Source organism: Ambystoma mexicanum, chromosome 1q (genome assembly GCF_040938575.1).
Source record: "Ambystoma mexicanum isolate Mex_15411 chromosome 1q, UKY_AmexF1_1, whole genome shotgun sequence".
NCBI classification, from domain to species: Eukaryota; Metazoa; Chordata; class Amphibia; order Caudata; family Ambystomatidae; genus Ambystoma; species Ambystoma mexicanum.
Window position 1 is genome coordinate 1,343,590,335 of NC_090922.1, and position 13,267 is coordinate 1,343,603,601.

Consider the following 13,267-nt stretch of genomic DNA (forward strand, 5'->3'; position numbering starts at 1 on the left):
GCATTATAGTAACTGGTGTGATTGGCGCACATGCCCCTGGCACGTATACTGGGTCAGCGTACCCTTCTGCAGGTCTTGTAAGTAGTGGGTATATTTTCTTTGGCAAACAACTCCTGCCCCCATAGTGCCAACCACTCGAGATTTAGAAATAGCACCGACATCCACCCAGGTAGAATTGGCCCGATTGCGAACGTTTTGCAAAACACTGCCACTACCAGGAGGGAGGGCCACCGCCATCACAACCCCCATTATAGAGCTCGTCCGTATTGCCAGAAGATTAATGGAAATCTAGGGATTTCCTTTTCCGAATAGACAGCGCCCCAATTAAAACCGTCCGGGTGGAACGAGAAGGTGAGGTAGAAAGCGTGGGATATGATACAGTAGCTTCAGAGAGGCAAGATGAATGTTGGAGTGACTTAGATTTGTCCGAGGAAGGGGATATGATATGATTGTTTATTTATATAGCGCCTATACACAGAAGTGTTTCAAAGCGCTTCAAGGAGGGAGGGAACATGGGAAATACAGTACATTCAGTAAAGTCCTTGAGCAATATAGAATGTGGAAAAATAACTACCATAATAGGCCTGACGACATTTCTGATAGTGCAAGTGCCAAAAAACACGTAGGGTATGAGGGAATGGAGAAGGAGAACAAAGCAAGCAGTAACATTACTATGTCTGACGACAATTTACGCAGTGCAGGAGGAATACAAGAGGAGGAGGGTTGGGGGGGGGCAGGGATAGAGGCGGTGAGGAGGAACGAGACAACTGCTGAGGCAAATTCATCAGGTAAATTTAGAAGCAGGGGGGGGGGGAAGGAGTACAAAGGGTAGGAGGGGGGGGACAGACAAGCTGATATCATCGGTCAAGAACAGATGATAGGAGTAAGTGCAAGGAGGAAAGAACTCGAGGAAGAGTTTAAGTCCCAAGAGGAGGGGGGAGATGCAAGCAAGTGAGAGTAGGAAGTAGAGGAGGGTGGAAGGGTCAGAGCAGGTGTACAGGGCACAAGTATGCAAAAGTAGGCAATCAAGGTGGGTTTAAACAGTTAAAAAAAAAAAACAGTGAATGCAACACAGGAACATGCATAGATGATGGAACAAGCAAATGCAGTGCGTTTGTTTAGAGGAAGGGGGAAACATGAATGAGGTTAGGGTGAATCCCCCAAAGCAATGGACGGCAGATGTGTGGTAACAGAATTAGTGCAAGGGGAGGTATGAGAGATACAGTAGATTCAGTGGGCACAGGTAACAGAAGTAGAAGATGGGAGGGAAGGCCCGAAACAGGTTAGGGAGAATAGCATTGGCAAAAAAGAAAGGAGTAAAGGTAAGTAAGGGGAAGGTGAGGTCAAAACTGCAGATGCCCCTCACCCACAAAGAAGCGGGCGACCCCATTATGTGCCTTGGGCACTGACTGATAAGAATAATCTTCTCAAGGCACTCCCACCACTCTCAGGGGGTTCAGGGAAATTGATCTATGCATTCAAAAAGAACACAGCAGGGGTCCCACTAGCCATCAGAGATATTAAAAGCCTTTTGATATCAGTAGTAGGAGATCAAGCACACTAGTATGGGTGAAGGCAGGGTGGGTTCCCGGGAGTGACCATGGGTAACGACATGCATGATGGAGCGTCCTTTAATAACGTAAGAGCACAAGTATGGTATGGGATACACTAAGGAGGACCTTTCCTGACACCCGAGATTCACACTCTGTAATGCAAAGCACTATGGGGGACGAGGAAGATGCTGAGCAGTTCATTCTTCGGGTGCAGGAGATGTGGCGGGCGGAGACAGGCACGGCCTGGGACCAGTCTACCTCCCTAATCTATATCATTAAGCAAGGCCCCATGAAGGAGGTACAGAAGGCCCTTGATAAAATAGCTGGAATAGAAGCCAAGGGATGCCCAGAAATACAAAGCATCATAGTACACCATTGCAAGAGGATCAAAGAAAGGAAAAAAGAAATAGCACAGAGGAGATCAGCAAACGTGGCAAAGCTTGTGCAGAGCAAGTTAGTGAAGGTTGCGGCACTAACTGCAGTACCGCCCCCAGACGGGCAAGGAGAAGGAGGGGCCACTAGCCCTACAGGCCAGGATGTCAGCTACAAGGGCAGACAATGGCCAAGAGCAATGGGGTGGAGAGGAACGTTACATTGGACCTCAATGACAAGGAAGACCCACAAGAGGGAGAGGTGGTTAACGAGGGCAACGTGGAGGAGGAAGGTTATATGGAGGACAAGGACCAGGGCGGTGGAGGGGGAGTGGACCCGGACCGTGCTGGTTGTGCGGGAGGTGGGGCCATTTTGCAAGGGAATGTCGTGTCCGACCTGTGGCCAATTACCAAAATAATCAGAGATACAGCAACGAACCCCAGTACGGACAACTACAACCGGGAAGCCCATACGGCCTACCAATAGGAAACTATTAACAAGATGGGCAGCCTGACAGCAGGCAAATACCAGGGTACAATACACTTAGACACCCCCACAATGCATGCAGTCACGCCCTACCCATCAGAACTAAGTAACGCACACGCACGCAAACCCATTTGTCACCCCTGCCAATGGAGCACCAGCGCCTTACCAGGGAACATGTGTACTGAGCGAAAACATTTTCTCTTGCCCCGGCACGAACACCCACCCAGATTAGGACAGCCAACAGAGAGCACTTGCATGTCCAGTCTTGCAAAGCAAGCAGCCTACCTTCAGAAACAATCAACCACAGGATGTGTGCTAAAAGATACAGTAGAAGAGCCCAAAGGAGAGGGATATAATGCACTTCCAATAGCACAAACAATAGAGCTCCAAAAGAAAGCGGCACTTGTAGAACAAGAACTATGGGCAAAACGGGGATGCACACAGTCACCCATAAATCTTCTGCAGAGGCAGGATACGACATGGAAGAACAAGTTAGTTACTTACCAACTGGTAACGTTCTTTCAACTGGATGTTCCTCCGACGTATTCCACATCTTTGACATGTAATGTCCATAGCTGTGCACTTCGGAAACTTTTTCACAAGAGGGCGTCCTGCGTCAATGACTTCGGGTCGATGTCCCTCGAAGGCCTCTGTCGAGGACGACGTCACCGGATGTTATAAATAGGATGCATGGCGCCCGCAGCCTCAGTTTAAGTTTTGTCCCTCCGAACGAGTGGCACCAGTCTCATGCCTGCTTGACTGCACATAGCCTTGCGGAAACGTAAGCTGCAATTGCATAGGAAATTCTCCAGAGGGGCAGGCTGGGAAGGCGATGTGGAATACGTTGGAAGAACATCCAGTCGAAAAAACGTTACCAGTTGTTAAGTAAATTGTTCTTCGAATGGATTGTGTCCTCCAACTTATTCCACACCTTTGACAGCCTCCCAAAGCAGTACCAGTAAATGGAGGAGGGAAAAGAATTTAGAGTACCCAATCAGATTGCGGATAAAAGAACCGCCTTTCCAAAGGCCATATCCTGACCATGGATTGTATCCAGGGAGTAATGTTCAACAAAGGTGTGGATTGAAGCCCATGTGGCTGCATCACAAATATTCCTAATAGGAAATAGGAACCCCCCGCTGAAGGGCTGTGGAAGTAGCCACACCCCTAGTGGAATGAGCTTGCAACCCATGAGGAGGGTCCTTACCCACCAATTGGTAAAACTCCATAATGGTGAGGATAATCCACCTGGAAAAGGTCTGTTTGGTAACAGTCTGGCCCAATCGGTGTCCAGCATATCCTACAAAGAGTTGATCGTCCACTCTGACCCTGGACATCCTAGAAATGTAAAAGCTCAGAGCTCTCCTAGGATCCAAACGATGGAGTCGCTCTTCTTCCTTACCAGGATGAGGAGGAGGGTAGAAAGATGGAAGAACCACCTTTTGACTCAAATGATATTCAGATACTACCTTAGGTAGAAAAGAGGGATGTACCCGCAGTACAACCCTGTCCTTGTGAAACACAGTAAAGGGTGGCTTAGATGAAAGTGCCTGCAAACCGCAACCAAGTACACAGTCTTGAAGGACAGTAATCTCAAAGGACAAGAATGCAAAGGTTCAAACGGAGCACCCATGAGAAACCAAATTCAAATCCCGAACTGGCACCTGGAAAGAGGACGGTGGGAATACATTTGTCAGTCCTTTAAGAAACTGAGAAATCAAAGGAATCTTAAAGTAAGAACATTCTTCAGATGAGCGATTAAAGATAGACAGAGCCGCCAGGTAACCCTTAATGGTACCAACTTGAAGGCCCCTGTGGGCCAAAGAAAGTAAGAAAGAAAATCATAGGAATGGAGCACTGAAAAGGATCAACATTGTGACCTCTGCACCAGTTGCAGAACTTACGCCAACGGCCGCCTGGCTGAAAGCAAAACCTCCATCAAGTCATCCGGGAGGTCCCAATCCTTATAACTCAATCTTTCAGATACCAAGCGTGAAGGTTGAGAGTCCTCACCTCTGGATGGAGAACCTGATAACCCCCCTACCTCCCACCCCACGCCTACTCCCTCCTTTCACGCAAGAGCAGATTCTCTTGGTAGGGAAGACGGCCTGGAGGGCAGATTGACATTACTAGAAGGTCCAGGTACCATGCTCTTCTGGCCCAGTCCGAGCAATGAGGATCATGTGAGGAACCGAACCTCTGTAACCTCCTCAACACTTGAGGAATGTCGGGGACTGGAGGAAACGCGTACAGCAGTAGGAGTGCACCACAAACGCGTCTCCTAAGGCTCCTCTTGGAGGAAATTCCCTTGAGCAGAATCTCTCGTACTTCCGGTTGACACTGGTGGCGAAGAGATCCACTTGCGGGGTACCCCAAAGCATGAAGATCTCCTGATCTCGTGAGAGATCGTGCTCTGCCTGCTCATTGCCTCTCTGCACAACGGAAGTGACCCTACCCCACCTTTTTTATTGAGGTAATGCATGGCCCCTGTGTTGTACGTCATGATCGGGACACTCTTCCCCCGTACAGATGGCAGAAAATCCTTCAGGGCTAGCCTGATGACCCTCAGCTCTAACAGATTGGTGTGGAGTTTGGACTCCGACGGAGACCGACTGTTGGCTGTCAAATCGTTGGCATGAGCGCCCCATTCAGTGAGGGAAGCATCCGTCACTAGTCACCTCCGGCAATGGATGCCAAAACAGTTCCCCCCTCATCAGGTTCCCTTCGTTGGCCCACCACAGAAGATCCTGGGAGACCGAGAATGGAATCTGAACGGGATCTGACATCTTGCCTGAGAACTGTGACCACTGCATCTTGAGAACCCATTGCAGGGATCTCATCCGCAGCCTGGCCTCTGGCACCAGAAAAATGCAGGATGCCATGAGGCCGAGCAATCTTAAGAATTCGAAAGCCGGGAGACTCTGGGCATGTTGAAACTTGTCTACCATCTGCACAATGTGAAGAGCCCTCATCTTGGGAGGCGAGCACTTCCCCAAGGACGTATCGAACACAACCCGATGTACTGGAGCTGTTGGGAAGGTGGTGGATGCGACTTCTTGAAATTCAGCGAGAAGCCCAGCCTGTGGAGGGTACGGCAGGTGACACTGAGGTGATCCAATGCATGCTCAGGAGAGCACGCCTGGATCAGCCAGTCGCCCAGGTAGGGGTAGACGTGAATCTCCCCCCCCCCAATCCCCTCGCCTGAGGTACGCTGCCACCACCACCATTAGCTTGGTGAAGGACCCTCAGACGGAGGTCAATCCGAATGGCAGGACCAAAAACTGAAAGTGAGAGTCGCCAGCCGCAAACCTCAGGTACTTTCTGTGCTTGGGATGAATCGGCACATGAAAGTAAGAATCCTGTAGGTCCAGAGACACCAACCAATCCTGAAGTTAAAGGGCCTGGAGGACTTGAGAAAGAGTAACCATCTTGAACTTGTCCTTCCTGAGAAGTTTGTTCAACCAACGCAAGTCCATGATGGGTCTCAATCCCCAGTCTTTCTTCGGAATCAAAAAATTAGGGGAATACCATCCCTTGTTCCTCTCCGCTACAGGCACCAGTTCTATAGTGCCTTTCTCCAGCAGGGTTAGGATTTCCTGCGCAAGGAGCGAATCTGGAAGCTTCAAAGAGAGTTTCCCGGTGGATTGTCGTGAGGCCGCTGAAGCAAGGGAAGGCAGTAGCCGCGGCCTATGGTATCCAGAACTCACGCATCTGAAGTAATGGCTCGCCATTCTTCGAGATGCTGAGATAGTTTGCCCCCAGCCAGCGAACCATGGGACATGGCCTCATGACAGTTTGGAAGCGGCTGCGGCAGTGCCTGAAGGCAAAGAGGCAGCTGCCTGCGCGGCTTTGGCACCACGATTTCTCAGACCACCATGGGTACTTTTTTGCTGGCCTCTTTGACTGGCGGCCCCTCTCGTCTACCAAAGGAGGAGTAGTACCGAAAAGAAACTCCCCTCCATTGCTGTCCCCTAGGACGAAAAGGCGGAGGTTGACGCACAGCTGCGCTTAAAGATTTAGCCGCAGCTTTTGAGGTCTGCAACCTCTCAAGACTCTCGTCAACCTTGCTGCCGAACAAAGGTGCGCCATGAAAGGGCATGTTCAGAAGACGGGCCTGCACATCCGGATCAAAACCCGACTTCCGCAACCACACAAATCTGCGTATAACAGTGCTCGCAGCCATGGATCGGCTAACACTGTCGGCCGTATCCAAACCCGACTGAAGGGATTCCCACATGGCATCCTTGCTGTCTAGCATGAGTGCAAGGAACCCATCCCATTCTTCCCCCTCGGGAATATGCTCAGTCGCTAAAGAAACAGTTCCACAGAGTGTGTGAGAACCTTGCCAAGGCACAAGTGGAGTTGGCCGATTTCAAGGCCAGGCTCCCAGCAGAAAATACCTTCCGGGCCCAACTGTCGAAGCGCTTGTCGTCCCTATCTGGAGGGATGGTAGGGTACACCACCTGCCTCGAGGTGGCTGAAGCCGCCTGAACCACCAAACTCTCGGGAGTGAGATGAGTAGATAAATAGCTGGGGTCGCTAACGGAAGGGCGGTACTTCTTTGTCAAAGATTTATTAATAGCCGGAAGTGATTCCAAGGACTGCCACGCAGCTGCCACCCTTTTCTGTAAGGTGAGATGAAATGGTAAAACCGAGTCAGAAGACGGACCTTGATCTAAGATGTCCGTTAGATCATCCTGCACAAAGTCTTCAGGAGGACTGGACCAGCCCAGATACTCAGAGCCTAGCCATGAGCCTCCTGTATGAAGACTGTATGAGCCCCAGGCTCAGGCCTGCCAAATTCCACCTTCGGAGATGTGTCCAACCCACTGGCATCATGGAGGGTCTACCTCAACTCCTCCAACTGACTGTCTCCAGAAAAAAGTGGAGCTTCATCAAGTTCACCAGGGTCCTCAAACTCAGACCTTTCTTCCTCTTCATATATGTAAGCCAGAGGGAAATGAAACCCAGGCCTGGTGACAGAAGAGGTCCTGGAGTCCAGAACTGGCCTCAGACTTCGCCGTAGCCTTCCTAGGAGGATCCACCACATCGGGGTACTTCAAAGGGAAATTTCGGGCAAAAATACCCAAAGGCGCCAAAGGATTTGATGCCGAGAGCGTCGACAACCTTGACATCGTGAACGCCGAAGGCTTCGACATCGACACTGGTGCTGACGGCGCCGTGGGATGATGAGATGGAAAAGGGTCGACGTTCGAGTCAGACGGACACAGCGCCGACCGAGTTCACACCGGCATCGAGCCGTTAGGAGGTTGCAACGGTCTCACTGGGGACGAGGACCGAGACCTAGAAGCACATCTCTTTCGACTCTCCGAAGCCTTGTCCGAAAGGGGACCTTGAAGGTTCCCTATACGAGTCACGTCGTGGACCCGAGCCCGAAGGCGTGCGAGCCACGGTACGAGATCGATCCTGGCCGGCTTCGTTAGAAGGCGCGACCGGACCCGTGCACTGCGATTGAAAAATCGCTAACATTTGCACCTTAAAGGCAGCCCATACCTCTGGAGTCGAGGACTTCGTCAGGCATGCCACTTTCCTTGCTGCTCCCTCCTCCGACGAGGATGGGGAAGGCAACCAGTGACGGCACTTCCGCAAATGCCGCGACGAAGAAGAAGAATGGTCGGCGCCACTCCGGGACCGAGAACCCCGGGCCTCCACCTGATGCGGAGATTCGCCCCGTGAGTCGTCGGTGGACACCCCTTTGGACTTGGATTTTCTAGACTTACTGGGCTAGAACCCGTACCTACCTGGAGCTTCCCCTTCTGCTCCCGCAAGGCCTCGACAGTCAGCGACTGGCATTTCTAACTGTCGTTGGTGTCATGCGACTCGCCCAAGCACCACAAACAAATGCGATGCGGGTCGGTGACCGACATTTTCGACTTGCAGTCCCCGGCAGGTCTTGAAGCCAAGTTCGTGGAAAAAAACGTAACTGAGGCTGCGGGCACCGTGCGTCCTATTTACAACATCCGGTGACGTCGTCCTCGACGGAGGCCTTTGAGGGACATCGACCCGACGTAATCAACGCAGGACGCCCTCTGCTGAAAAAGTTTCCAAAGTGCACAGCTGTGGACATTACATGTCAAAGATGTGGAATACGTTGGAGGACACAATCCATTTGAAAGTAGTGATGCCTGTAGAGCTCTTGCAAATAGCATTCCAACAACTACACTTTCCCGGCCACACCTCAAAGCAGCACATAGCTACAGACATACAGGAAGATTGGTTTGTTCCAAACCTTCAAGAATACATTACCAAAATGGCCAATGAATGCATCACCTGCCAAACATTTATTTCTGGAATTACTATTAGAACAATGCGAGGGACATTGCCCCTCCCCATCGGACCTTCCAGTGAACTACACATTCAATATGCAGACATGGGAGAAAGGTGCAATGGAGCAAGATACTTGATAGTGGTGGTCTGTCCATTTTCGCGCTGGGTGGAAGCAAAGCCCTGCGCACACCCAGACGCGAAGCGTGCAGCAAAATTCGTGGTGAGAGAAGTGTTCCCACGTTGGGGTATTTGCTATGTCATACACTCCGACAACTCGCACAGCAGTAAGAACAATTGCAAAACAAGTAGTGCCACCATTCACAAGAGAGTGAAACAGACACCTCCACTGCCTCAGCAGATAGCCCAATGAAAGTGCTCATGCCTGGAGAACCGCTGTCAGCAGATGAAGAAAAAAGAGCACACAGGCTTCTTTGAAACAAAAAAATAACTTTTTCCGTTGAAAACACGAAAAAGTCGAGGACTCCTCACACTGAAGTGTGCGGTAAAAATCTGAAGAGGACTGCCAGAGGAGGAGCTTAGGGAGAGGACTGTTTTTGGATAGGGGCAGTATGACCCAGAGGACAGGGATTGGTTTAGAGGAGAAATGCAGTTTTTAGTGAAAGTGAAAAAAAAATTTCTTTTCCCCAAGACTTCCCATACTGACCACGGGGAATGAGCATGTGAATCCATGCCAGACCCCATGCAGGAGAAGAATGAAAAATTGTAATCAATATCACTTTGTTGCCAACCGCAGGAGTGCCTTTAGCTTGATCAAATACATTCCTTGAACATTTTACATATAAAGAGTAGCCTACAATACCTTCAACTGATCGATCAGGATCTGTAAGTAGGCATCAGATTCTGCAAGTTTCTTATCAAAATCCTGAATGGTGGGAACAAACCCTGCATCAATACCCTGTGAAAAAACAAATATATTATGGATGACTTCATCATCAGCTATGTATGCGCACATTTCTGTACAAATACTTCTTCATGCGAATTAACAACTGTCAGAAATAAATAAATTGTCTCTCTTGAATTGTATACACTTAGAATATTGCCAGACAGAAATGCAGAAGTGTGTCATTCAAATCCACAGACATAAGAGTAAACATTGAAATTTGACAATCATTTAATGGATACTTCTAACATGTAAAGAAAATCCGCAGGTTTCTAGGATTCTGGTTGTTCAGTCGACACACATCCCTTATCTGTAGGGCTGCTTGTGACAGAGCGGTGTATTGGTCACTTAAATACTCCCACAAAATAAAAATGGGGAGTACAAATTCTCCCAACTGTGGCGATTCTAGCGATATCACCAGTGGATCTCTGGAGGGAAGCTTCCCTTAACTAGCCAGGGAACAGCAGAAGCTACGCGACACCAACCTTGGGTGTCGTTATCTGCTGGAGGACCACAGGGCTGAGAGCAAACTCCAGAGAGACAAGAAAGTGATGAATCACAATAGCTTTTCAGGTACACTTCTTGGTGACAACCATTTACCTTTATCACATACCTATACGGCAATGAAGAATTCCCAAATCTGCTTAACCCACAACCTTGTTTACCTACACCCTGCCTTCTTAGTACTCCGATGAGAAAGATGAATGGAACAAGGAGGATGCCTAGAAGCGATAAGCAGACGCCCCATTCTAGTCTTTGGAAGGTGTTGAAGAGTGCTGCAAAGTTTAAAAGTCACACAGCTGAACAGAATGAAATGGAGAGGCAGAGGCTGCTGTTTAACGCAGCTTGTGCTGCCGTCGACTAGAGTGCAAAAGTCAAACACTTTTGTGAAAGCAGCAAGTAGGATGAGGAGAAAGAAACCAGCCCTGGAGAAGTGAACCTTGTGAAAGCAGCACCGAGGCCGATAAGAATGGTACCAGAAGAAACTGGCCCAGGAGAAGTGAAACTCCTGATTGCTATTGGCAGCTGGAGCTAAGCAGAGCCACAGAGAGCCAAGGAGAGACTGTCCAAAGCAACAGAGTGAGGCGGGAGCCACCAGTCAACGGCTCGAGAGGAGAGAAAATAGAAGTACGTGAGGAGCGTCTGAGCTGCCCACTCAGCCCAGAGAGAGTGAGTGGGATAAGTGAGAAACCAGAAGGTGTCTCACCCACTAGTCCCTGGGGATCTGTCATCCAGGTGGTCAGGACACGTCCATCGCTTTTGGATCCAATTCCTGGGGGTGGACCAGGGAGGAAGATCACCTGGGTGAGGGGTCTTTGGGGAGTCAGAGTGGGACACCGGATGGCAAATGCTGGTATCCCCTTCCTTGTAACAGCTTTATCCCATCCTATCAGGTAGGATATTTAGGAACTCAAACCCCCACCGCGCCCCCCTTTTTACAACACAAACACTTGCTCACGGACAGCCCGCTATGAGAGAAAACACCTGAGCAGTATACCCGACGTGTCCCAATACAATGGTCAGTCGAGGTCAGGCAATTACTGACATCGCACACACTGAACATCCATTACACTTCCCCACAAAGATAAAAGTCGGAGAACGAGAGCACACTCCGAGCGAGGCAAAGCACACGAGGAAACAGCAGTTCCAAGATGGCAGTTTAACAAGAGGAGAAAGACGGTAAGACAGAAGGGGATTGCAAGGAGGAAAGTTCCCTTGACCTTTTTCGGTAAGGAACCGTTTCTTTCATGAAACCTCAAAAATAGAAAACTTAAGACCAGGAAACCCAGCTGAAGATTCCTGTATTGTGTGTCAGAGATACCCGGGGCTCTTCCGCGTTGATAATTAAGGCAGTGATAATCGCCAGCTGCTGTGGTACTGTCCTTGGCTCCAACAACAAAGCAGTGTCAGTGAAATCAACAAAGCCGGTGAGTTGGGGAAGACCAATACAGGAATGGTCTGTGTTGAAGCCAAGGTTGCAAGCAGCAACATTGTATGGCGAGCTCTGAAACGAACGTTGTTTGAAACGCATGTGATAACCAACGTGAGTGGAGTTGAACAGCAGATGAGTGGCTTTGAAACCAAGATACGATACCTTTGAGAGAGTGGTCTGGCACTGCAGGGGTGCTCAATCGAAGGATTCTGTAAGGTATCCAGCTGAGAGTTAACAAAAGTGAAAGAGTGGCAACGGATTGTGAACCGAAGTGGTCCTGCAACAGATCAAGCAAAATCCCGGGCACAGTCGAAGATCTTCGATGTTGATAAAGAAAGTTTATGGCAAGGTATATAAAGTTGGTCTAAGCCCGGCAGAGGAAGATCAATTAAAAGCTTTGGGTTAAAGCAAATGTGTGCTATTGGTCGGAGGCCGGCGGAGAGAAACTAATTGAAGATTTGATGTCAAAATGGATCTGAGCCTGGCGGAGGGGGGATCCGAGGTGGATACTAAAACACCTAAGAAAATTGTGTATATGGGAAAAACAAAAGAATAGGAACTTTGTTTGTTTGTTTCAGCAGGCCCTCTGGAAGAAGAGACTTTGAATGGCAAAGAAACTTTGGCACAGAAAGCCATGATGTGGAAGTTTTGAACTGCACCCTCGTGCTAGAGAAGCCAGAAAGTACTAAGCTCGAGTGTGCCGCCTAGTCCCGTGCTAAAAATGTGGAGAAGGGAAGCCTAGAGCTTGACTATCCTGACGCATGATTTCTTGAACACTTTACTTTTACATAATATTGTTTCCATCACTATTTGTATTTAGGAGGTAAGGATTGGCAATAAGTTTATTATTACAAGCCCTTTTATTTTGACAGACACCACTAGGACTGTGATATTAATTGATGATCGTAGCTTGCTCCCATCTTTAGATTTAGGAATATATAGACGTTTTCAAACCCTTATCTAAGTTCAATAAACACCAATGAACTGCGGTCACCTGTGTCTGTCGGTCTTACTGTTGATACCATCCCTTCCTTACAGTTACCAGAGCTCTTGGGAACGAAAGTCTTATATCGTTAAAGACACAAGGGCGTCCAATTAATATAGTTGGAGAACCAGATACCAATACAAACCATGTGCAGAAAGGGTTGTTAATGTGATGTTTAAAAAGTAAGCTTTATATTTATTTGTATACAGAAGGAACAATGATCATTTCATCACAAAAGAACGCACAATAGATAAATCAAATTTGACGGGAAGCAGTGAGCTTCTTACAATGGGGCGAGTTTGAGGGACAAGGTTGTGGAGGGGAGTAAATAGAACAGTCACCAGGGACAATACATAAGTGGACATACATGATTAAGGACATCCAACTTTGAATATTTTTAAGTGCAGGTAGGTGGTACGGCCAGCTGTGCGCAGGATGTGACCATGATTGGTGAAGTGCTAAAAGGGAGGCAGAGGAAGTGAGAGGCGGGTTAGAGGCGAGGGAAAAATGTTAGCTAGCAGGAAGATGAGAGGTCAGTTAAGAGGGTAACTCTGAGGCGAGGAGGTTGGCTTTTAGTTTGGTTTTGAACAAATCCGTGTGGACTGCTTCTCAGATGTCCAGGGGTAGAGAATTCCATGCAAGTGGAGCAAGAAGAGAACAAGAGCGGAAGCGAAAGGAAACATAGGGAGGGCGAGGAGCCACAAGGGTTGTCGAGGAGCCACAAGGGTTGTCGAGGAGGCAGAGCAGAG

The 13,267-nt window shown here is 48.9% G+C and overlaps 1 protein-coding gene across 7 annotated transcripts in view; it reads right to left on the reverse strand.

Moving 5' to 3' along the window:
- Positions 1 to 13,267, reverse strand: part of OSBPL9 (oxysterol binding protein like 9) — a 1,764,730-nt gene that overhangs the window by 1,467,280 nt on the left and 284,183 nt on the right. For all 7 annotated transcript variants that reach the window (XM_069642205.1, XM_069642206.1, XM_069642209.1 and 4 more), the window contains one exon: positions 9,520 to 9,615. In XM_069642205.1, the coding sequence (XP_069498306.1) occupies positions 9,520 to 9,615 (96 nt within the window). The remainder of the gene's footprint in view (positions 1 to 9,519; positions 9,616 to 13,267) is intronic.